Source organism: Silene latifolia, chromosome 2 (genome assembly GCF_048544455.1).
Source record: "Silene latifolia isolate original U9 population chromosome 2, ASM4854445v1, whole genome shotgun sequence".
Taxonomy (NCBI): Eukaryota; Viridiplantae; Streptophyta; class Magnoliopsida; order Caryophyllales; family Caryophyllaceae; genus Silene; species Silene latifolia.
The window spans coordinates 172843056-172868622 of record NC_133527.1 but is presented as its reverse complement, the minus strand read 5'-3'; the positions used below and the strand labels follow the sequence as shown (position 1 = coordinate 172868622).

Here is a 25567-nt window from a genome sequence, read left to right as displayed (position 1 = left end):
TGATTTCGAGTTGTTTGGTTAGTAAGCTTAGCTAGTTTGAATACGGTGGTATGAGGAGAGTGAAAGTATTGGTGTTTTGAGTGGAATTATCAGCTTTCATTGCAGTTAATGTATTATACAACAGGTTGTACATACAAGTAATACAACTTATTCAATGTAATTGAGCTTTCTTATAATGTTATTGAGCTCCACTAACAAAATTATGGAGTTATGATACAAAGTTATTGAGCTTAACAGAATAATTATTAAGCTCAATAACTTCGTAAAATAGCTCAATAACTTGTAAAATATCTCAACAACTTTGTGTAAGAGCTCAACAACTTTGATACGATTGTACAATGCTACTATATAACTGGTTGTAGGATAATATTTGTGCTTTCATTGGGTGTGATGGCAGTTTGGTTACAAGATGGATTGAAAATGGTACATTTTGGGTGTGAGGATGTGAGTACACGTAGACCTAGCAAGGTTATTCGGGTTGGTTTTAAATTGAGTTAAATATGTTTGTTTTAAATAATTAAATGTACACGCTCCTAAGTGACTGTAGGTTTATGATTTTTTTGGATAAGAGAAATTTTTCTAAATTTTGACATCGTTCTATTGAGGATTAGGGGAAAAGGTATGTGATATTTGGCCTTAATTTTGGAGGTTTTGCTTCGGGCCTTGTGCACCTTAGGTGATAGCTAGAGCTCATAAACATGACTCAACCTACATAAATCAAACCCACCAAACAGAACCTACCTGAAAAATTAACATCCTGAAATCGGTTTGACTTGACCTGTTTGCAACCCATCACTCGATACGTCCCGATGAAGTGACTCGAACTCGATCTGACCCTCATGAAACCCAATTCGGCATAACACGAAAAATTAACAACCCGAAACCTACCCGGTTGTGCACCAATGTTCAGTGACCCGAACTCGAACTTGACCTCGACATGGTATGAACTCGACTCGATGATCTGTGACTTGACTTTTTTACATTTATTAGAGTGCAAGCTATTTTTCTCATTTAGTAATTGTTTTTTATTTTTATTCTTTCCGTTGTATTCAATCACAAATTAATGTAATTTCTCAAACGGACGATAAAGGGAGCAAAATACTTCTAACAATTTTTTTTTTCAATAATGGATGGTAATTCCGAATAATTAGTTAGTTTTGCGTGAGACCGTAATATCTATTTTAATGGTAAAACAGATTCAAATACTTTCACTTGATAATAGTAAGACAAATATTTTACTAGTAACCTACTCCCTCCGTCTTGGTGAATTGTTATCTATTTCCATTTTGGGGTTTATCATTCATTTGTTATTTATTTCTATATTAGGTAAGTATTGAACAAGTGGGTTAGAGTGGGCAAGTGGACCTACCTTTCTTTAATATATTGGTTTATTTCACATATTATATTCTTTCCTTAGTATTTGGGTAACAATTGACCGGAATGGAGGAAGTATCTTAATTACGGTTGTCATATTAGACCACTTGAACCGTTTCCACCTTTATAACGAATATTGTCGTCGGAAATAAGAAATTGGGCCAAATTAAGGGTTGGCAGGCTCAAATCTGTCGTCCTGTTAGTTATTGGACCAACTCTGTTGTTTAAAATAAAAAAGCCCGCTGAGAGAAGAAAAGGAAAATTCGTTCAATCAAAAGAGCGGGGGTTTGAGAATCCAAGGTACTCTGCAGAAAAGGAGGGATGGGTCCAAGGAAGAAAGGGAAAGCTAGCAGCGAGTCGACCAAAACGAATCAACAACCCAAACCGTCGGAAAATGAAAATAACCCGAATATCCCGGGTTGTATCCGGTCAATGCCTCCTTCTTCTGTCGCAATCACAATCCACGCCAAACCCGGCTCCAAACTTGCCTCCATCACAGGTTGCCGCCTTCACTAACTTCTTCATTTTTATTTTTGAATTTTTACGATGATTTAAAACATATTTTAATTATATATTAATAAATAATAATCGGGTTTTGTTATAGATATAAGTGAAGAAGCAGTAGGAGTGCAAATTGATGCACCTGCTAGAGATGGTGAAGCTAATTCTGCCTTGCTCGATTTTTTCTGCTCTGTATGTTCTCTTTTTATTTTTTGCCTGATTTTAGTATACTACATTGTGCTGTGTTGTTTTGTTTGGATAGACGGAATCGGAAGGAAAAAAGTGATGCAACCTATATATTAATATGAACAAAGAGTTAGAAAATTAAAGTAAAGAAATGATGATGAATTGTACTGTAAATATCTATGATAAAAGCTGTTCAATGTATGACTATTGATAGGCTTCTAAGAATAAGAAATGCAGCAACTGTGAATTAGAAAGTTGCTTGGTTCCTTACCAAAATTGTAACAGAGAATTAAGCAAGGGAAAATGATAATTTCATTGATGGTTAATTAACTGCATTACATTAAGCAACTATTTATAGGCTCTAATAGCTTGGGAATTAAGCTAAGTGGACGGCTGTGATTTGGATTATTCATAACAAAATTAGATGCTAATTTGGTGGTGTACTTCCTCCATGTGCTGTAACGGCCATAATTCCCTTAGCTGGCATTGTAGAATCCTTAATCCTTATCTTATGGTGACTCATCATTTTTCCCATGTGATTAGTGAATTGTCTTCCCTCCAATTTTGAAAGATGATTATGCACGCCAATTCCTTGATCAGTTTCTCCATTGGTCATATTGAGTGTGATCATGGATAGAATTGCATCAAAAGGCAGAGAGGTACAAATTCTGTTGTTTAGTAATCGGATAGGGAAATTGGGAAATTGGTCTAAGCTTGATTTGTAGGGAAGCCGGATGGGTACAATTTCTCTTGTTTAGTAATCGGATTAATATTTAAAATTGGTCTAAGTTTGATTTGGAGGGGAGGTGGATGGGTACAAATGTACAATTTCCTATTCAGTAGGAAAACTTCCTTTTGGTTTAGAGGGAAATGGATGCGAGGGATCCATTTTTCCTCCATTCTTTTTCTCCCTCCCTTTTCCCCATCCCCTCCTTTCGAAGCTCTTAGTTTGTTATGGTGGATTTTTATTGTTGACTTGTTGTCGTCTGTCGGTTTAGCTACTTACTCCATGCCTGGACAAACATACTCCTTTATTTACATTAAACTAAGGAACTTAATGTCCGTCAATATCTAAGTTAACAAACCAACCACATGTATAAGATAGTAGTCATAGTGCAGGTAAGGTCATGATTTACTTGGACTGTCAGTGCCGTGTCCCTCTAACCATCCCCTCTCACACTCCAACCTTACGACATTTTTATGTAAAAACATGAATTCTTTCATAAAAAAATCTGAGTAGTGTAGGACCTTTGGCCGCCTTGGTTTGGATAGCATTACATCATGTCTTATCAGTTCATAGACTATACATCTGAGATAGTACCTCTTATTGTTTATTTTCTGAGTTTTATTTTAAAGTTTTTGAATTCTGCTTTAGTATAAAGTTTTTGAGCACATTTACTAAAACATTACACTAAAAAAAATATAATATTGCTCAAAAACTATATTTATAAATGGTAATATGCTCAGAAAAAATGTGTATATGCTCAAAAACTACAAGGTCTGAGGTACTACCTCAGATGCGTAATCCTTTTTCTCGCCAGATTATTGTTCATTTGGATGTAATTGCAATTTTCAAAAAGCTTTTCGAGTTAGATCTTTCATTGTGTTTGTATTGAAATAGAGTTATCAAGGGTTTAAACTCTTTGAAGATTACCATAACCAAATTTATAGCAACCATGACAAGGCCAGGACGACTACTTTTGGAACTTAGGTTAAGTCTGATCTGAGATTTTGGTTATATGCTCTCAAACGTTTGAAGTTTTGGTTGTTGAGCACATGGAATTGAATCAAGGCAATGACACTAGCACGCAACCATTTTGTAATGGTTTGAAGATCACCATGACGTGTTTTGTGGCAATTTTGGCTACTTTTATCTTGATTAGGCCGCGACAATCTACTACCACCATAACCAAAATTCAAGATTTATTATTTTTGAGTGAACATGGTCTATGATATGATCCAATGTTTGTGTGAGGCTCTTGACATACATTTTAGCTTCTGAATAATCTGTTTTGGTATTCTGGCAGATATATAATCGTTGTTTAACATGTTACATTCTTGGCGTGTTATGAAATTTGGTAGGACAATACTAATATAGTTATTGAAATGCACAAATGGCTAGGAGTAATAAGTTTTTACCTTTGAAGTTTCGCTAGGAACACTTCAACTTGAATGCTTTGATGTCATGTGCTGAGTCCGAGTAAATCTATTTTCATTGAAGTGGCTTGTGATGGATCGTGTGAAACAGGTTATTGGCGTGAAGAAGAGGCAAGTGTCTCTAGGTTCAGGTTCTAAGTCGAAGGACAAAGTTGTGATTGTAGAGGAGGTTACCGTGCAGAGTGTATATGATGCATTGAATAAAGCTATGAAATCCTAGTCAAGGAATCAAAGAGGTTTGCATTGCCAATACTAGAACTTCCAAATTGAAGTAACCGATTTAAATCTGCAGAGTTCGTCTGTGTTTTTAAGCCCGGCTAAACCAAGATACTAATCAGCTCCCCGCATTTTGGCAGTAAACTTCATTTGCGTTTTTTTCTGAATCGAGAATATGAACAAGTCGGTTATTGACTGAAATGAAGGGAGTTCTAAACTTAGTACTTTAACAAACTGAGTTCAGCTGACAGTTTCTATTGTAACAAGCAGATAACTGAAACTGTAGTTTGGTGATGGTGTTTAGCATATTAGTAAATATAGTTTGGTGATCTGTTTCTTCGAGTGATTGTCTTCCGATGCTAATTGTTATCACTATTTGGTCTTGTATATGACTGTTTTATAATACAAGCTTTGAATCTTTATACATTGCATAATAGTCTCATTTAAGCATGTGAGTACCATCAGAATGGCGGTTTTATGGTTTTATGCCCGTTCCTCAAAGATTAAGCCATGCTTCGCGAAAATTCTCTTTTTCCCCTCTGCTGAAGGAGTCATTCTGCACGGCAGCTCTAGGTTAAAGCCTCTACGCAAAACTCGACAATTTTAGAACACTCAATTTCCACAAATAAGCGACTTTATATATCCATTTTATTTTATATTATGAAGTTGGGATTTACCTCATTTCCTATATGTATTTAAATAGCATTATTAAAACAAACACTCAAGAGAATGGATCGAACCGTAATGTTTTTTGATGAAACTACCTAATTATTAATGTCCTACAAGTTACATATTTTCCATTAATTCTCATATTTCCTCATATTTAAGATTCATTAACTTATAATACTAAAAACACCCATTTCATATAATGTTCACTAGATTTCTTCATTAACTTTAAACTAATTTTCTCAAATGTGTCAAATAAACAAATATGTCCATTTTTACATATTTTTCGGTATCACACTCACTTGTATTATGCAAGCTATTAGCTTTAGATGTGATGAAAACAAACTAAAATGGGAGCAAGAAATCTATGTTGATTCATTCGGTTTGGGCGATTTCGAGTCGATTCAAGAAGCCATTGATTCAATTCCTTCTGGCAATGTTAATTGGACGATCATAAGAATTGAGCCAGGAATTTACAGAGAAAAGATTATTGTTCCTGAAGATAAACCTCACATAATCCTAAGTGGAAGTGGTGCTAAATCAACTATAATAACAGGCAACCTTGGTGGAGGGATTTTTAATTCTTCTATTGTTAGCATTTTTGCTTCGAATTTTGTTGCTAAACGTCTAACAATTGAGGTAAATTAATTACTCATTTAAATAATAAATGGTTTTTACTTGTCAATTAGTTTAATTTAACATGTTTGTGTAAAATTAATTAATTTTCTGTTCGAATATCATTTCACATTTTTTTTTTCATTGTCGACAGTTCAGATGACAATTTAAGTTAGTCCATCAGAAGTACCTATGGTTCTATAATTTGTTAGAACAAATTATTTGTGTTTTGTTGTTTTTGTCGTTGTCTTCTAAAATAAATTGCGGCATTATAATTTTTAAAATACTGCAAGGTAATTTATACGTAGGAAGGATTTATTTTGTAGAATACGCATAAACCAGGAACACAAGCTGTGGCCTTACGAGTAAGAGGAGATAAGGTAGCATTCTATTCATGTAGGTTTATTGGTTACCAAGATACTCTACTCGATGAGAAAGGTCGACATTATTACAAAAATTGCTACATTGAAGGAACCATTGATTTCATTTGTGGGAATGCTGCCTCTCTTTTTGATGTAAGATTTTAACTTGTATCCAGTTTCTTGACTCAAAACTCTGAAATCGTGTAACTTACTTAATTAGCATTATTCCTTCATTTTGTTATCGAACTAGCTAAATGTTTGTTAATGGTGGTGCAGCATTGTCATATACATTGCATAGCACCAAAGGCAATGAATGGGGTAATAACAGCACAAAGAAGAACAACATGGGAAGAAAACACAGGATTTTATTTTACAAAGAGTAATATAACAGGAGTAAATAATTGTTACTTAGGAAGGCCATGGGGTAATTATTCAAGGGTTGTCTTTGCACATACTCATATGTCTTCTGCAGTTTTACCTCTTGGTTGGAATGACTGGAATAAGCCCTTCACCCAAAGGTTTCTTTTCTCTCTTTCCCTCTTTTTTTAAATATTTTTTATTTTTTGCCCTCATAATTGTAAATCCTGGCTCCGCTAATACCGCATGGTAGTCATGTAGCGATCCCTTTGTATATATGTTGAAGTAACTATGTTTTGGTTGGTTTGAATGAACAGCACAGTTTATTATGGTGAGCATGACTGTTATGGACCGGGATCGGACCGATCATCAAGAGTTGCATGGTCCCGAAGTCTCACGTCTGATGAAGCTTTGCCTTTTCTGTGGTTTCTTGCCTGATTAATGAGACGGAAATTCAGAGAGCTCCCCTTTTAAAAATTATCTGATATACATTCTCATAAGTATCTGATATATATACTTTAGAAAAATTGTTAGCCATGTCTTATAAATGTCATTTTTCTAGAGTACGTACCTTTAGATAAATAGATATAGAAAAAGACAATGAATATTATGAATGTGAAATGTTGTCTGTGCTTATTTCATAAACAGTTGGTTATTATATACAACCTAGACGAGATCATTGCCGGAATCAAATAATATTGTTTCCGTCATATACATGAAAGCTATTCCTAAAATACGGGATTTACAAGCTAAGAATATGCTTATGTGCGGATATTATGCTAACGAACGATATCGCAATATTCTCGTGAATATTGCCTCCAATACCCCCCTTCAAGTTGGAGCATGGGAGTCGGAAATGCCCAACTTGTCGAGTAAAACTTTAAACTGTGGACGTCCCAAAGCCTTGGTGAGTATATCAGCAAGTTGAGATTGGGTGTGGATATAGCATGGAAGTACGACACCATTGCGAATGTGAGTACGAATGAAGTGACAATCAATCTCTATATGTTTGGTGCGCTCATGAGATACCGGATTGTTAGCAATGTGCATGGCACTTTGATTATCGCAATGTAACCGAACGGGCTCATGAAAACTAATTCCAATTCCGTCAAGCAAACCCTTCAACCATAAAATTTCACATGTTGCGGCGGTCATGGCTCTATATTCTGCTTCGGTGGAAGATAAAGAAACCGTAGCTTGCTTCTTCGTTTTCCAGGAAATAGGAGAACCACCTAAGCAAACAAAATAAGCGGTAATGGATCGTCGTGTAATTGGACAACTACCATAAGCCGCATCACAATAAGCTTCGAGTTTTAAGACCGAATCGGCTCGAAAAAACAATCCCTTGACCCGGATTATTTTTCAAGTAACGAACAACTCGTAATGCAGCGTCCCATTGAGTGAGGGTCGGTTTTTGCATAAACTGTGCCAAAATATGTACCGAATAGCATATATCAGGTCGTGTGAGGGTCAAGTAAATTAGTTTACCAACCAACCGTCGATACTTTGCCCCATCTTCGAGAGGAGCATCTTTAGCAAGGGCGAGCTGATGCTTTTCTTCCATAGGGACACTAACGGGTTTACAACCAACAAGACCCGTTTCGGATAATAAGTCAAGGGTGTATTTCCGTTGACAAAGGAATAACCCCTTCGAGCTATGCGCAACTTCAAGACCCAAAAAATACTTCAACTTCCCCAAATCCTTCATATAGAAGCACTTGCTTAAGTATGATTTAAAGGTCGAAATAGCATGTGTATCATTTCCAGCAATAACCAAGTCATCGACATAAACAAGAATATGCAGGTCAACTTTATTTTTGCGGAATGTAAACAAAGAATTATCGGAAGCGCTCATAATAAAACCATAAGAAGATAAAGCCGTAGCAAGTTTAGCATACCAGCACCTCGGAGCTTGACGGAGGCCGTATAGTGACTTGCGAAGACGACAAACTTTACCCTCGAATCCTTTACTAAAACCAGGCGGCATGCGCATATATACCTCTTCCGACAAGTCGCCGTGAAGAAAGGCATTATGGACATCCATTTGATGTATTTCCCACTTTTTGATAGTGGCGACGGCTAAAAATGTGCGCACGGTGACCATCTTAACCGTCGGAGCAAATGTTTCAGTGAAATCAACACCGGCTTCTTGATGATTTCCGAGTACCACAAGACGTGCTTTATAGCGTTCGATAGTCCCATCCGATTTGTGTTTAATTTTAAACACCCACATACACCCAATAGCAACTTTCCCGGATGGTAATTCACTCACGGTCCAAGTATTATTGGTTTCTAATGCAGCTATTTCTTCGGTCATGGCCTTTCGCCACCGAGCATCACCCATGGCTTCCTTAAAGGATTTAGGTTCACTGTCCCGAGTTAAGGCTGCAAGAAAATGACGATGTGGTTTCGAGAAATTATCGTAATTCACAAAATGAGTTAAAGGATAAGAACTACCTGAGACGGAATTGGCGGTGGGTGACTCATCCAAGGACGTGTTAATGCAATCCCACCGAACATAATCTTTGTGATTTTTGTTCGGAATTTTGTCCCGCTTACCACGCCCAAGAACACCTTCTGTTGAACTTCCTCTTTCTTCCTCACTACTTGACAAAGTGTCAGGCCCTTTGTCTGTTTCATTATGGACAAGCTCAACATTATCAAAGGTCCCACCAAAATCCTTATTTACGACAACCCCTTCCTTCTCATGACTAGAAACGGGTTCGGCAATAGGAACAACAACATCCTCTTCGACAAAAACTGTGTCATTCGGGACGTCACTCGAAACAGTCGACTCCACCACTGTTTCTTGCGAAAAGGGAAAATCATGCTCAACAAAGCTTACGTCTCGTGACTGAAAATATGTGCCCGTCTCAAGATCGAATAAATTCCAACCCTTTTTACCAAAAGGATACCCGAGAAAAACACACTTCCGACTACGACTATCAAACTTATCTACTGGATTTAAATTCTTAGCATATGCTAAGCACCCGAAAACCCGAAGTAAACTAAGATCAGCCGGTCTACCAAAAAGTATTTCAAACGGTGTTTTTCCTTGTAAAATACGAGTTGGTGTTCTATTTATCAAATGAGCAGCTGTTAAGACACACTCACCCCAAAAATCAGTCGGTAATGAACTTTGAAATCTTAAAGCACGAGCCACATTGAGTATATGGCGATGCTTGCGTTCAACTCGAGCATTTTGTTGAGGAGTTTTGACCATAGAAGTTTCGAAAATGATTCCTTGTTCACGAAAATAAGAGAGTAAAGGTTTAAATTCCGTCCCGTTATCACTCCTAACTCGCTTAACAGTAGAATTAAATTGTCGCATTATTAAAGCAAAAAATTCTTTCATAAGCCGAGTAACTTCATCTTTAGATTTGAACAAAAACACCCACACACTGCGTGAATGATCATCAACAAGGGAAAGAAAATAACGCGACCCACAAGCTTGATTCGGATCATAAGGACCCCAAACATCACAATGTAAAAGCTCAAATAATTGTGCTGCTTTATTGGTACTTAACGGAAAAACGGACCGAGTCTGTTTAGCCCGGAAACAAATATCACAATGTTTATTATTGTCCAAATAATGCTTAAAATTTCTAAGGGACGATAGACACTCCATTGCCTTAAAAGATGGATGACCTAACCGTTTGTGCCAAAGACCGACATTCCCAGCATCGTCGATTGCATTAACACGTCTTGGAGTATCCATGGGCAGATGGTAGAGTCCATCCACGAGTGCACCCTCACCAATCCTCGTCTTCAAGATAGGGTCCTGAATAACACAAGTTGAGTTAGTAAATTGGATGCACACGTTTTGTGAAAGTAGCATTTGGGAAACTGATAATAAATTGCAATTAAAATCAGGGACGTAAAGTACGTCAAGCAACACGAATCCATCGTTAATTCTCGCCTTTCCCTTATGCGTGGCTTTTAGACGAGCACCATTAGGGAGCCCTACTGCGAGAGGTGTGATTGGAACACACTCCTCCAACAAATGAATATTGCCACACACATGTATAGACGCGCCTGTATCGATGATCCATGAGACAGCATGCTTACCATTAAGACGGACATGATTCGCATCAATTGCGGGCTCACCAAATGCTGCATTAGTGTGCGCTGATGACGACGAACCACCCCCCGATGACGACGAACCACCCCCTGCTCCAGCGGCCGTACCAGACCGTGGCCCACGACCATACTTGTCCCAGCAATTTGGCTCGCTGTGGCCAGGTTTGTTGCAGTGGGAGCATCTCAGTCGCGGCTTCCCCTGTTTACCACCACTAGACCCCTGCCCACCGCCATGAACTGCAAACGCCATGGCCGTGGTACGCTCCTGAGTCAGAATGCGCACCTCCTCTTCCTGTATGATTCGAGAATATACAGTGTCCAAAGAAGGTAAAGGATTAGTACCCAAAATACTTGAACGAGCAGTGGCATAAAACGGAATAAGACCCATTAAAAACTGACGGGTCTGCCGTGTCTCTCGACGCCCGCGTAATTGAACGGTGATGTTGCACTGACAACCAGTGCAGACACAAGTTGGAAGGGCGTCATAGTCATTGACGTCATCCCAAAGTTTCTTCAGTCGCCCATAAAAGTCCATCACAGTCTCGTCGTCCTTCTGTTTGCAATCGGAAATTTCCGACTCCAATTGATAGATCTTAATACCATTACCACGAGAGAAGCGATTTCGAATGTCTTCCCATAACTCAACCGCCGTGTCTCGATATGAGATTGACGATCGAATGGTGGAATCAATCGTATTGAAAATCCAAGCTATCACCGTGTAATTGGCCGTAGACCAATCCTCCAGGTCCTCCGAGTCTGCTGGCGGCTTCTTGAGCGAACCATCAACAAAACCAAGTTTCCTCTTCGCCCCCAAACCATTGCGAAAGCCTTTCGCCCATTCCGTATAGTTACGGCCTGTCAGCATCACATGAGTGATTTTGGCTGAGACCCCATCGGAATTAGAAAGTGCATAAACGGGTTTGGTGATATGCGGCGTGGGAGGAGGTGTTGGGACTAAAGTGCCTGTCATAGTTTAGGATTCGTGGAAGCGAAACCTAACTGATACCATATAGAAAAAGACAATGAATATTATGAATGTGAAATGTTGTCTGTGCTTATTTCATAAACAGTTGGTTATTATATACAACCTAGACGAGATCATTGCCGGAATCAAATAATATTGTTTCCGTCATATACATGAAAGCTATTCCTAAAATACGGGATTTACAAGCTAAGAATATGCTTATGTGCGGATATTATGCTAACGAACGATATCGCAATATTCTCGTGAATATTGCCTCCAATAATAGACTATTCAAATTGACAATACAAGTTTAACTATGTAGAAAAATAGAGGTATAAGTATGTTCAAGGGCGGATCTACAGGGGGTGAACCCTCACCCCCATTAATCTTGAAAAATAAAGGATATATGTTTATTTGTATGCTAATATTTTAGAAAATTTTAGCGGTTCAGTGGTATAAATAATCTCCTACCTTTGAAGCATCCTGGGTTCGACCCCTTACAACTGCAGATTTTTACTTATTTTTTTTTCGAGTATTTTTTCTAGGGTTTTTTGTCAAAAACTACCTTATATTTAGAGGTATTTGTAAAAAAACTACCTTATATTAATTTTTTTGTTTTTAACTACCTTTATTTTCTTTATTTTTGGTCAATAACTACCTATGCTAAGAGTATAGACAAATTTGGTTAGTTTTTCGGCTTTAAACAATCTCATACGACTCTTTAATGTTTAAATCATGCCTAGACCAGATTTTAGAAAGTCATGATGTATTTACGCTTAATTTTAGTGGCTGCTCATAGTTATTATTGAAATGTGAAAAACATAAATCTTGGTTAGATGAAGTTAAATTATGGTTTTTATGCGGTTGATCATTGTTGTTTGATGTTAACAGAGTCATGTGAGATAGGTTTATGTCGCTAAATCGATCAAATCTCGCCATATCGTGAGCTTAGGTAGTTTTTGACCAAGAAAAGAGAAAACAAAGGTAGTTTAAAACAAGAAAAATAATATAAGGTAGTTTTTTTTGCAAATACCCCTAAATATAAGGTAGTTTTTGACAAAAAACCCTTTTTTCTACTCCGTTTTTTGTTGGTAGAAAAAGGTAATTTGGCGGTTTATTGTATGACACATCTTATCCCGTTAGAATATTTCACTCTTGTTTTCTTATGAATCTTCTTACTCCTATTTTCTCTCCCTCCTCAACGACTTTTCAAAATCAAGCAATCCCCTTTCTATAAAAGGAAATATCATTAGGACGGGGTGGTGATGGATATAGGCTCCTCTTTGCCCGTACCCACCAAAAAATTCTCACACATTTTCTTATCCGTACCCGCCTCACCGACTCATACCCGCTTTATTTACTCATAACCACCATGTGATAATTTTTGTTAATACTTTTTTTCAATAAAATGTAGCTTATGCAATTTTTATCGGGAATATGTGGTGTATGTTTGAGTAATAAGGTAAAATAATGGAATTTGGATATGCAATTTTCAAAAGGTTAAGATTAACATGGATCGAGTTAGAAGCATGTTTTTTTTACAGGTGGACAAAGAACAAAATTACATATTAATGGATCTCTTAGTTAGTTTATGAGCCATTTTATTACAACTTTTAGGGACATAACTAAATGAAAGACAATGGAAATAACAATCTATTCTTAAAATCTCGCTAACAATGACTTTAGTATCCATGTTAACCGGAGTAAATTCCAAAAGTTGGGCGACCACTTGACAATCCGAATAAACACACACGTGGAGAAGTTGACTACTTCTAGCCCATTTAAGAGCTTCGAGGATGGCTAAGGCTTGAGCTTGAGAAGCAGATTGCGCATAGCAATTTGATTTCAAATAAGCGAAAATGGTAGCTTCAATATCATTGCTATTTTTAACAGCCCATCCCAAGCCAGTAAAAAGGTCTGATCTCCAAGCAGCATCCGTAAAGATAAGAAAGTGATCTTCACACAATACAGGGCTAATAAGAGGAAAAACATTACCATAATGAAGAGCCTGCAAATTAAATTCACCATCAACCAAAAGACGAATGTTGTTCAAATCTTTCCTTGTATCAGCCCTCTCCTTTTCCGCAGATAATGTCGAACTCAATTCATGTCCATATAAACGAATCGAGCCAAAAGGGAACAAATGTTCTTTACCAAAGACCTGCTGTAACACCCCCATTTTCGATTTAATTAAAAATTACATTTACGAACAAAGCTCGCAAAAATTCGGGGATATCATAATTAATATACAAAGTCTCTTATTACAATTCCTTTTATACAAGATTAACTCAAAATAGAATAAAACATTTACAAAGTCTTTAAATAAATTCTCCACTAATCTTTTTGAACTGCAGCGGAAATAACCTGAAATATGACTAGTAGCCCAAAGGGGGAAAACACATCCCACACTATCTCAACATAAGCAGTATTTTATCAATTTAAATATTAGAACAAAAGAAAAGAGAAACGGGAATTCTTTAGTTTAGTATTTCCAATGATAAAACAAATGAACTAACTTTGTCTCTACAAAATGGTTGGTCAGAAGACAATTCAAATGCTAGCAAAATAAGAGCCTTTTATTTCCTCAAGACTAAAAGGTTAACAAAACCGACCATAGCCTTAAGGTGCACACTTCGTATCTAACGTATCTAATGGCTGGCTGACGTATGAGTCACTCTACCTCATACAACTAGTAAACGCATTTTTATATGCCCGGCTCGTCACTGCGGGTTATGAGCCAACTATAATCCTTGGCATTTTTATATGCCTGGCTCGCCACTGCGGGTTATGAGCCAAACTTTAATCTTCTAATCTTATGGCTTAGAATTTTAGCGAATACGCTAAATAAAATGTAAAATTCTGATACAAAATTTAGTTGTTTTATTAAAAAGAAAATAGAATAACTACTCCAAAAATTAATATAACTCGAGTACTTACTAACAGTTAATACCAACCATCAAAACCATTTATGGAATCAACTCATCTCGGGACCATCCTCACCAACCATTACCATGTACCACTTATTAATAAAACTATACTTTTAGCTAGTAATATTATATAAATATATACATATCATAAACTATTACCCCAATACTCGGAGTAAAACTTCGAGCTATTCTTCCTCGGGTAAATGTCAAAGAAAACGACAATATAAAATACAATACTAAAGAAAATGGATATCGATCTCAAAGTCGTAATAAGGCCACAAAGAAAATATGTATTGACATGATCATAACCCGACTTTGCCAAAAGATCATTTATCAAAGCAAAGTTATCCTTATTTCCGTACAAGCTCTCATTACTACTAATCACAGGTGCCACTATCATTCTAACTTGATAACGAATGTCAACAATATCATGCTCAACTCATTACTACTCCTCCGTCTCAATCATTACTCCGATTAATAATAAAATACTCTAACGTAACCAGATATCGTATTCTCATCATCGACCCTAAGCCAAGACAAGGGGTGAGTGAACTGGCGGGTAAAACCGCAAGACAATATTTCCATCAAAATATCGATTTCAAACTCATAATAATATAACTCAATAACCATGGCCGCTCTGGACCGTAAACATAACTTGGTTCAAAGGCCCCATAACTCAATACCAATAACCAATTCAGTTTGATGGGGATAGAGCAGTAAGTACAGTTAAAGGCCGTTGATTTTAACTCAATGAATTTATATAGTGATTTATATAGTGGAACTTAACAGCTGGCCATCTATTTGGAAGGGGTTTCCTTTGTCTTTTTTTTTTTACATACTTAATAGCTATCACTTTGGGGGAAAGATATAAAAAAAAAGAGAGAAAACCCTGGGCTGTCTCCGGAATCGACGACGATAACTCCCCTGCTTCCTTCCTTATTATCTACCATGATTCATATTCTTAATCCGGTGGTCAAGCTGTCCAGACATGGCTTTGTATTGTTAGTCTTCTCTGCGCCCAATTCCAATTAGTATTTCAAAGTGAAGGTAACACGATTTTACCGATCCTATTATTATATTATTGTTCGGGGTTGCTTGATTATATGTTATTTATTTGTATTCATTGATGATTTTGATGATTCAGGACTTATTTGTAACGAGGATTTGTAACAGTTGTGATTATTATTTATTGGTACCAATAATATTTTGTTCTTTATATTGTTGCTGAGATAGGTCCGTGATTATATTGTGTTTTAGAATTGGAAGAGCTAGGGTCTGATGTTGTTAAGGATTCATGTTCTTCAATGGGTTTGTAGTTGAATAAGGATGGAATATTATTGTGGTTAAGTGGAACATTCAATTTTTACAAAGTATGATGGGTGATTGCAGGTATCCGTAGAATGAGCTAGGCAAGATTATGTGATATTGATGGAAAATTTCATATTATATAATTGTATCAACGAATTCATCAGATGTTTATTCTGAGTTTTAAAATTTGGGTAGTTTATTTAAATCGTCTTCCTCTTTGATCTTTTAAGGAGGGAATATTGTAATACCCCAAATATTTTAAAACTTATTTTAATACTTCAAATATATATAAAAAAAAAAAATTAAATTATTATGGAACTTAACAGCTGGCCATCTATTTGGAAGCGGTTTCCTTTGTCTTTTTTTTACATACTTAATAGCTATCACTTTGGGGGAAAGATATATATAAAAAAAAAAAAAAAAAAAAAGAGAAAACCCTGGGTTGTCTCCGGAATCGACGGCGATAACTCCCCTACTTCCTTCCTTATTATCTACCATGATTCATATTCTTAATCCGGTGGTCAAGCTGTCCAGTCATGGCTTTGTATTGTTAATCTTCTCTACGCCCAATTCCAATTAGTATTTCAAAGTGAAGGTAACACGATTTTACCGATCCTATTATTATATTATTGTTCGGGGTTGCTTGATTATATGTTATTTATTTGTATTCATTGATGATTTTGATGATTCAGGGCTTATTTGTAACGAGGATTTGTAACAGTTGTGATTATTATTTATGGGTACCAATAATATTTTGTTCTTTATATTGTTGCTGAGATAGGTCCGTGGTTATAGTGTGTTTTAGAATTGGAAGAGCTAGGGTCTGATGTTGTTAAGGATTCATGTTCTTCAATGGGTTTGTAGTTGAATAAGGATGGAATATTATTGTGGTTAAGTGGAACATTCAATTTTTACAAAGTGTGATGGGTGATTGCAGGTATCCGTAGAATGAGCTAGGCATGATTATGTGATATTGATGGAAAATTTCATATTATATAATGGTATCAACGAATTCATCAGATGTTTATTCTGAGTTTTAAAATTTGGGTAGTTTATTTAAATCGTCTTCCTCTTTGATCTTTTAAGGGGGGAATATTGTAATACCCCAAATATTTTAAAACTTATTTTAATACTTCAAATATAAAAAAAAAATTAAATTATATTGGAACTTAACAGTTGGCCATCTATTTGGAAGCGGTTTCCTTTGTCTTTTTTTTTTACATACTTAATAGCTATCACTTTGGGGGAAAGATATAAAAAAAAAGAGAGAAAACCCTGGGCTGTCTCCGGAATCGACGACGATAACTCCCCTGCTTCCTTCCTTATTATCTACCATGATTCATATTCTTAATCCGGTGGTCAAGCTGTCCAGTCATGGCTTTGTATTGTTAATCTTCTCTACGCCCAATTCCAATTAGTATTTCAAAGTGAAGGTAACACGATTTTACCGATCCTATTATTATATTATTGTTCGGGGTTGCTTGATTATATGTTTGTAGATACCTCATTTCTGCACCTCTCGCAAACCACCCGGTGATGATTGGGCCGCATGTTTGGTACGCGGAACGATTTGTGACAATTCATAAGTTTATCGTCAAGTGATTGCTCAAATATTAATGTCTACCTCTTAGTTGTCATATAGGTGTCATTACGGTCGTTTTGGCAGTAATTAGAGTACATTTGGAGTCCGGGTCAAAAACCGTTTTCATTTCCTAAAACCGTCAAATCCCGAGTCAAAGCAATGTGCTTGTCTACCTAAGGTTAGGATGTCATAAAATGTTGAGATTATATTTCATTTTGAGTCACATGTCACTTCTTTGGACTAAACTTAAAGTTTACATTATAAAATGTGCATTTCATTTAGTTAAAATGAAAACCCGTACTTTAGGCCCGTTTTACGAGGTGATAACGAATTTTTTGGGTCAGGCCTATTTCACAGAAAGTTCTAGATCTTTCTTTTATCTTTCCAACGCCACCGAAATCACCTTAATCCGAGTCTTGTAGAGAAAATTATGCCTAAAATACGACAGGCTGTCAAACGCGTTTTCTACGCGCAGAGGAACCTACCCGGGAAAGGACGCAGCAAGTGTTGCGCCTCTTCCAAGGGACGCAGCATCTGGTGCGCCTTTTCCCGAGGCTTTCTTTTTGTCCAAGTTTCCGTGTTTAACCTAAGTTGGTTATTTCCGGATCTTTCTCTCCTTTCCATATTTCCGTCGTGTGATTAGTATAAATAGGAGCCTTCGCTCCTCATATTTCTCACGCGAGTGTCCGCCCTTCTCTTCTCTTCTCCCTTTGCATTCTAGACCTTTATTCTTACTTTTTGGCGTCTACGTGCTTGAACATTCGACCACGTAAGCTCGGATCCTTCTGAGTACCAGCCTCGTTTGCATGACCGACCAATTTGACCAACTCCACATCAATCAACTTAATTAATTAATCGTTTTCCTCTTACGAGGGCACTTTCTTTACATTCGCGTCGAGCATCACTAATCGATATCTTAGTCCTTATCGTTTCGTCAAACATGTAAGTCTGAGGGTGTATAATCCTTATTTATTTATTTACTTTTTGTATAATCATATTGTAAGGTTTATGTCGAAAATACCTCTTAAAACCGATTTCTAAAACCGTGCTTTAAAACCTCTTTTTACGGATTTTCAGAAGACTGACCGTCGAGAAAGGACGCAGCAACTGCTGCGCCTCTTCGAAGGAGCGCAGTACCTGCTGCGCCTCTTCGTGAGGCTGCCGCAGTTCCTGCTTCCTTTCTTCTTCCTTCGTCCTCTGTAATTCGTTCGTCAAAATTTGTTTTGTTTGTTTCCTGTTAATTCTTTGATACAATAGTCTAATAATCTCATGTATATTATTTATCATTCATTCACATGTTTAATTCATCATTAAATTCGGCTTGAATCCCAAGTAATCTCATATTTGCGGGTTTCGTCATTGAATTCAATCCGGGTTGTAGAAATTCAATTTGTTCATATTGAGTTTCTGGAATTCGATCCTTTGATATATTTTCATCTGTCTTTTGTCATATGTATCGCATATTCATTGCATATTTGTCGTTAGTTCATCTTGTTTAGTTTATTTCATTCACTCATGTCACTAATCAATCATTCATTCATGTAATTAATTCGTTTAAATCCGTCTCATCCATGTTTTATTGCTTCATGACCCGTTAATCACATGTAAATAACCTATTAATCACTTTCATCCGAGTAAATAAATTTACTCGATCATTAAATTTACCAATTGATGGGGCATATTCTGCACCCGCTGCCCAAGTCAACATATTGACCAAGGTCAAAGCTAAAAGACAACAAGTCAAAAGAAAAACGGCCTAACCGAAAAGCCTGTCGGCTGTCACTGGGTCTCGGCTCGGCAACTAGCCGGCCGAGAGGCATATCCGTGTACTCGCATCCAGTCCCCTCGGCATGGAGTCAACCAGGCCTGCCGGCCTGTCATGGGTCCCTCGGCCGAAGGTAAGACAGTCTTTCCACCTGCTACGCCACTTGGCCACTACGCGACAAAAGGTGAAAGTCTATAAATACTCCACATCTCTCATTGAGAAACAAACTGGAAAATCTAGTATAAAACTCTCTTATCTCTCTACAATATACTTTGCCAAGTTAAACATACAACTTATCTCTCTAAGTTTACTGACTTGAGCGTCGGAGTGAGTACGCTCGGCCCCAAGCCGAGCCCTCAGTTTGTTCATCTTTACAGGAAAGAGTGAAAGGAAGAGACGAGCAACGACATCGTTCTACAAGCTCAAGTGGTCACAATCCTGCTCCGGAATTACACCCGAAACAATTGGCGCCGTCTGTGGGAAAAGATACTAAAAGCTAGTCACCTACATTCCCAAAAAAAAAAAAAAAAAAAAAACCATTCAGCGAGCTAAGAAGATGTCAAAGCAACAAGAAACTGTGAGTGAAGGAATTGCATTCTTCCAGGATGACACGTTAAAGTTCGAGATCGGCGATCCCTTACCGGCGAGTCATCGACACGGCGCTCGGGATGCCGAAAGAGCCAGAAACACCGCTGCCTACCGACCAGGTCACTGTCATGGGACATGTGGTCGATGCGGCCAAATTAAAGCTATTCCTGGACCTGATGGGTAGCACGCCGATTACCCCTGTCACGACGGCGGGGACGGCAGCGCATCCACAGGTGACCAGGGCCCATAGAGTGACCCCGAACAACTTGTCCGGAGCGATACAAGGAGTCAAGGCGTGCTAGAACGCCCGGCGAGCCCGTTGTGCCGGTGGCGGACCCGAGTCCTTCCCCACTGCGGGAGGACAGGCGTCGCCACGCAGCAACAACGAGGCCAGCCCCGAAGGAATGAAAGAAGTCCGACTCACCAAAGTCGGACAAGAAGTCCTTCCCGCCGAGGGGATAAGCCGGACTAAGGTTGCGAGGAGCCGATCGCCGCGTGTCATTCGACACGTGGTCGACACCCCTCGCACCTATGTCCTCGAGATCCCCGTGCCGACTAAGTCAAGCCGCCGCCCATATCATACAAAGGGGATAGCGACCCGACCGACCATGCCGAGGCTTTCGAGTCGTACATGTCGGTATGGGAGCGACTGATGAGGTGTGGTGCCAAGTCTTCCCAACGACCCCGCATGGGATGGCTCGAGTTGGTACAAGGGGCTACCTAATGGCTCGGTATCTTTGTTATGCCGACACGAGAGACAATTTCATAGCCCAATATGCTTGCAACAAGAGAAGGGCCGTGGAAACATCGATCTCCTAACTATCCGACGGGGGGGACGAGTCCCTCCGAAGCTACGTGAAAAGATTCGACGCTAAGGTTCGGCAGATCCGTGAGCCGAACACCGAACCGGCGGCCTTCGCGGCGATGAAAGGCCTCCCGAAAGGCGAGTTTAAAAACGAGGCGATCAAGTGCGAAGACCTCAACTTAGACTCCGCCTGAAAGATGGCCGACCGAGCCGTAAAGGTGGAAGACTATCACAAAACCTGGGTAGGCCACGGTGAAGCTGGGCACCCAGAGAGGAAGAGCCGCCAGGACAACATAGATGAAGGTCGCCGTGACGGGAATAGGTCACAGCGGCGAGAGATCTAATCGGAAACTTGACACTCGGCGGGCGCCGAGGGGAGTTCGGGACCATACAACCAGAAGCGGTACAGTAGTCTCACCCCCCGGTCGCATCTCCACCGAGTCTTTACCCTAAGCAAGAATGATGGACGAGAGTGGGCAAGGCCCCCAAGGCGAGGGGGACGGTGAGACAAGCCGCTTTTGCGAGTACCACGGCCACACCGGCCATAAAACCGACAACTGTCGACATCTAAGGAACGCCATCGAAGAGCTAATCCGAAAGGGGGCCTCGGCAAGTATGTATGTAGCGGAGGCCCAGAACAAGCGCCGACGGGGCAAATAGAAAATAAGTTTTCCAACGGATGGGAGTAATCCAGGTAGTCATCGGTGGAAACGAGAACGGTGGGTCAGCTAATGGGCACAAACGACACCTAAATGAGTTATACCAAGCCATCAACTTTGTGCCTAAAACAGCGATCCCCGCTTCCACCATCCCCGATATAACCATTGAAAAGAAGGACTACGAGGGAGTCGTCGCCCCGCACATCGACCCGCTTGTAGTCCACCTGGATATAGCCAACCACTTGGTCAAAAGGTGCCTGATTGACACAGGCGCCTACACGAACATCATGTTCAGGGAGTGCTTTCTTAATCTCGGTCTGAAGATTGGAGACCTGAGCCCCTGCATTAACCCGCTATACAGACTTCTTCAGGCCGGCCTGTACCCCAGGGTCAATCGGGATCACGGGTAATGTTCGCCAAGGGGATGCGGCTAAAAATGTTTTATCTGAGTTCATGGTTATCGATGGTTCGTCTGCCTACAATGTTCTCATAGGCCGGGTCACTTTGAGCGAGGCCGATGCAGTAATGTCCATCCGGGCCCTGACATTGATGTACGTCTCGGACCGGGGGGAAGCACAAAAGCTCATCTCAAAGGACGAGAAAGATGAAATAGTCAATATCCAAGTGTCTGCCAGGGGGTGCAACATGCAATCCCTCAAAGTGGCGAAGAAATCGGAGAAAGGGAAGAGCCCATCCTTGCAGCAGGAGGACGAACCGATGAATACTAATGTCGGCATGGTCGAAGGAGCCGAGACCGAGGAAGTGGAAATTGACCCAGGGCGCACCGTAACTGTCGGTGTCAACCTGGAGCCAAAATTCAGGGCTGATCTCCTAGACCTACTGAGGAAGAACAGAGATGTCTTCGCATACTCAGCTGCCGAGATGCCAGGCATGAGCCGGGAGGTGATCGTTCACAAGCTGAACGTACTCTCCACCGCTCATCCGGTCAAGCAGAAGATGAGGAACTCCTCGGCCGAGAAGGATGAGGCCATCAAAGCTGAAATAGACAAATTATTAGCGGCGGGCTTTATCATGCCTTGTACTTACCCTGAGTGGCTAGCAAATGTTGTAATGGTGAGGAAATCGTCAGGGGCGTGGAGGATGTGTGTTGATTTTACTAATCTTAATAAAGCGTGCCCTAAGGATTGTTATCCCTTGCCTCGAATAGATGGTTTAATTGACGCTACGGCAGGCTACACTATGCTAAGCCTGCTAGACGCCTTTTCAGGGTATCATCAGGTATTTATGGCCGAGGAAGATACGCCTAAATGCGCATTCATCACCAGTCACGGCACATTCATGTATAAAATGATGCCGTTCGGTTTGAAGAACGCTGGCGTAACTTACACTAGGTTGGTGGACAAAGTGTTCCAAAATAAAAAAGGGCGAAACATCGAGGCTTACGTCGACGATGCTATTGTAAAAAGCAAGTCTGACAGCGAGCACTTAGCCGATTTGGGCGAGACATTTTGTTCACTAAGGAAATATAAAATGAAGCTTAACCCAAAGAAATGTAACTTCGGTGTCCGGGCCGGCAAGTTCCTCGGCGTGCTTGTCAGCGCCAGGGGAATTGATGCCAATCCGGAGAAAGTCAAAGCAATACTAGACCTACCGGAACCGAGAAATCGAAAAGAGGTTATGACGCTGACCGGAAGGATGGAGGCTCTCGCCCGCTTCATCTCTCGGTCGGCCGACAAGAGCACTCCGTTCTTTAAAGTGCTGAAAGGGAATAAAAACTTTAGCTGGAGGGAGGAACAGAGCACGGCTTTCAGGCAACTGAAAGCCCACCTTCTCGACATCGCCGACCCCTGTCCCGTGCCGACGCTAGGGGAGACGCTATATCTATACTTAGCGATTACCTCGGCCACGGTCGGTCCGTAATCGTCGAGGAAGAAAATAAGCAAGCAATACCCAATTTACTTTATCACCATACACTTTGGCCGCCGAAAGAAATTATCCACTAATCGAAAAGGCAGCCCTCGCCGTCGTCGTTGCCGCAAGGAAGCTGAAACCCTACTTCGACGCACATCCCGTGACGGTCTTAACCGACCAGCCATTGGAGAAAGCATTAGAAAAATTCAAAAAGTCCGGCAGACTTATCAAATGGGCAGTGGAGCTCTCCGGCTTTGGCATTCAGTACAAGCCGAGGCCTTCGATAAAGGGGCAAGCGCTTGCAGACTTCCTGGCCGAGTGCATGTATCAAGAAGAATCACATCCCGGTGTGTGGGAAGTTTATACCGACGGATCCTCCACGACGAACACCTCAGGAGCCGGCATCCTTATCATCAGCCCTAACGGAAACGAGTTTGAGTACACCTTGAAGTTTACCTTCTCGGCCTCAAATAACGAATCCGAATATGAGGCGGTGATAACTAGAGTCGAGTTAGCTAGAGCTGCCGGGGCGGAGCATATTGTGTTGAAAACAGACTCGCTCTTAGTGACTAATCAAATCCGAGGAGAGTATAAGACTCGAGACGATGGGATGGTAAGGTACCTGGAGAGGGTAAAAGCGGACACCTCAAAATTGAAATCTTTCCAAATACAGTGCATCCTCAGATCTGAGAACAACCGAGCCGACGCTCTCTCAAAACTTGCCAGTTCAAGCATCAAAAATGTCAGTCGAACCGTCTTTGGTGGATATCGAAATGCTAAAAGCATTACTGAGATCGTCGGCATGGTGGGCGACATCGAAGCCGAGACGACGTGGATGACTCCGATAATGAAATACAAGCCGACAAAAGAGTTGCCGGAGGACCGCATCTGTCTCGAAAGATAAGAAGGATCGCTGCAAGGTACTTAGTGTTCGAAGGAGAATTGTACAAAAGGTCCGTAATAAGACCACTCTTGAAATGTGTCGGCCCAGCCGACGCGGAGCTTATACTGACAGAGATTCACGAAGGCATCTGCGGACATCACATGGGGGCGAGAACGCTAGCCCACAAAGCTCTCCGAGCCGGCTACTTCTGGCCTACCATGCTGAAAGATTCCAGGGCAAAAACCAAGAAGTGCAAGAATTGTCAGATGCATGCTCCGGTAATACATGCACCTTCCCGAGACCTGCAACCAGTACTTAATCCCCTACCATTTGCACAGTGGGGGATGGATTTATTAGGACCATTTCCGACGGCCTCCGGAGGAAGGAAGTACCTGATTGTCGCCGTTGACTACTTCACCAAATGGGTCGAGGTCGTCATCGCGGTACTGCCAAAACCACGGCGGCTGTAAGAAAGGTGATTTGGGAGAACATCATAACTCGTTTTGGGTTGCCCCAAGTCAATGTATTTGACCACGGCCGAGAGTTTTGGAGCGACACGGTGATGAATTGGTTGGAAGAGGTCGGTATCAAATTTGCATACTCCTCCGTCTGCCACCCTCAAAGCAACGGGCAGGCGGAGTCAGCTAATAAAACAATACTGAACGGGTTGAAGAAGAAGGTTGAAGATCTAAAGGGAAGATGGGCTGATGAACTACCCGGCGTCCTGTGGTCCCTTCGAACCACGGAGAAAGAAGCAACAGGGTACAGTCCATTCCACCTAGTCTATGGGTCTGAGGCCGTCCTGCCAATTGAAGTAGCGGTGCCGACATTCAGAACGCAAACCTTTAACCCAGTCGAAAATAAAGAAGGCCTGAGAGCCTCCCTAGACCTGGTAGAAGAAAGTCTAGATACGGCACGGCTCAACTTGGCAGTATATCAAAACCGAATGAGAAGAGCCTACAACTGTAGGGTCCACAAAAGGGACTTGAGAGTAGGAGATCTAGTCCTGAGAAAGTCGGCCGCAACCAACAAAGGAAACATCCATGGTAAGATGACGGCCAACTGGGAGGGACCCTACAGGGTGGTTGAAGAAATGGGGCCGGGGACATACCGGCTGACAGACATGGAGGGTGTGCCTCTAATGAGCCACTGGAACACAGACAACCTTAGGAAATATTTCGTATAGCGGCGGAGGTGTCCAAGACCGTTGTGGGCACCCCAACGCGTGATTATAGAGTAATCCAAGTTTTCCATCGAAATGCTTGTCCCCTCCGTAGTCGTACCAAAGTAGACGCCACGGCCAAAGCCGGGCAGTCACTACAAATGCAGTTGATACTCGCGAAAGCGACCAACATGCTTAAGAACGTATAAGTACAGTTGAGAAACGCAAATCATCGCCTCGGCCAATCCGGGAGTGGCAGAGGAAGTGATCAATATGTCTATAGATACGAATGCAGTCGAGCCGTAACCTCGATTGCCTCGGCCAAAGCCGGGAGTGACGGGGGAAACGACCGATATGCTAACATGTTTACAACAGCAGTTGGAAAGCGCAAATCTTACCGCCTCGGCCAGACCGAGAGCGGAGGAGGAAGCGACCGACATGCCAACATGTTGCTGAGCAAATTGGGAAACGTGAATCTTGCTACCTCGGCCTGTTCAGGTGCAGCCTAGGTAGCACCAAAACGGACACGGACACGGGA

At 40.6% G+C, this 25567-nt stretch overlaps 2 protein-coding genes across 2 annotated transcripts; both read left to right on the top strand.

Moving 5' to 3' along the window:
- Window positions 1-1426: 1426 nt before the first annotated feature.
- Window positions 1427-4916, top strand: LOC141643383 (uncharacterized). Its single transcript, XM_074452525.1, has 3 exons — window positions 1427-1873; window positions 1979-2067; window positions 4310-4916. The coding sequence occupies exons 1-3, from the start codon at window positions 1696-1698 to the stop codon at window positions 4436-4438; spliced, it is 396 nt and encodes a 131-aa protein (XP_074308626.1). The 5' UTR covers window positions 1427-1695; the 3' UTR covers window positions 4439-4916.
- Window positions 4917-5106: 190 nt separating this feature from the next.
- LOC141643382 (putative pectinesterase 11) lies at window positions 5107-7099 on the top strand. The gene is made up of 4 exons (XM_074452524.1): window positions 5107-5739; window positions 6042-6230; window positions 6354-6595; window positions 6752-7099. The coding sequence occupies exons 1-4, from the start codon at window positions 5347-5349 to the stop codon at window positions 6870-6872; spliced, it is 945 nt and encodes a 314-aa protein (XP_074308625.1). The 5' UTR covers window positions 5107-5346; the 3' UTR covers window positions 6873-7099.
- Window positions 7100-25567: the final 18468 nt, after the last annotated feature.

Coding starts and splice junctions, on each gene's coding strand:
- LOC141643383 (XM_074452525.1), top strand. CDS start 1,696: ATGGGTCCAAGGAAGAAAGGGAAAGCTAGCAGCGAGTCGACCAAAACG. Junction 1,874..1,978: donor CAAACTTGCCTCCATCACAG/GTTGCCGCCTTC, acceptor GTTTTGTTATAG/ATATAAGTGAAGAAGCAGTA. Junction 2,068..4,309: donor TGCTCGATTTTTTCTGCTCT/GTATGTTCTCTT, acceptor CGTGTGAAACAG/GTTATTGGCGTGAAGAAGAG.
- LOC141643382 (XM_074452524.1), top strand. CDS start 5,347: ATGTGTCAAATAAACAAATATGTCCATTTTTACATATTTTTCGGTATC. Junction 5,740..6,041: donor CTAAACGTCTAACAATTGAG/GTAAATTAATTA, acceptor TTTATTTTGTAG/AATACGCATAAACCAGGAAC. Junction 6,596..6,751: donor AATAAGCCCTTCACCCAAAG/GTTTCTTTTCTC, acceptor TTGAATGAACAG/CACAGTTTATTATGGTGAGC.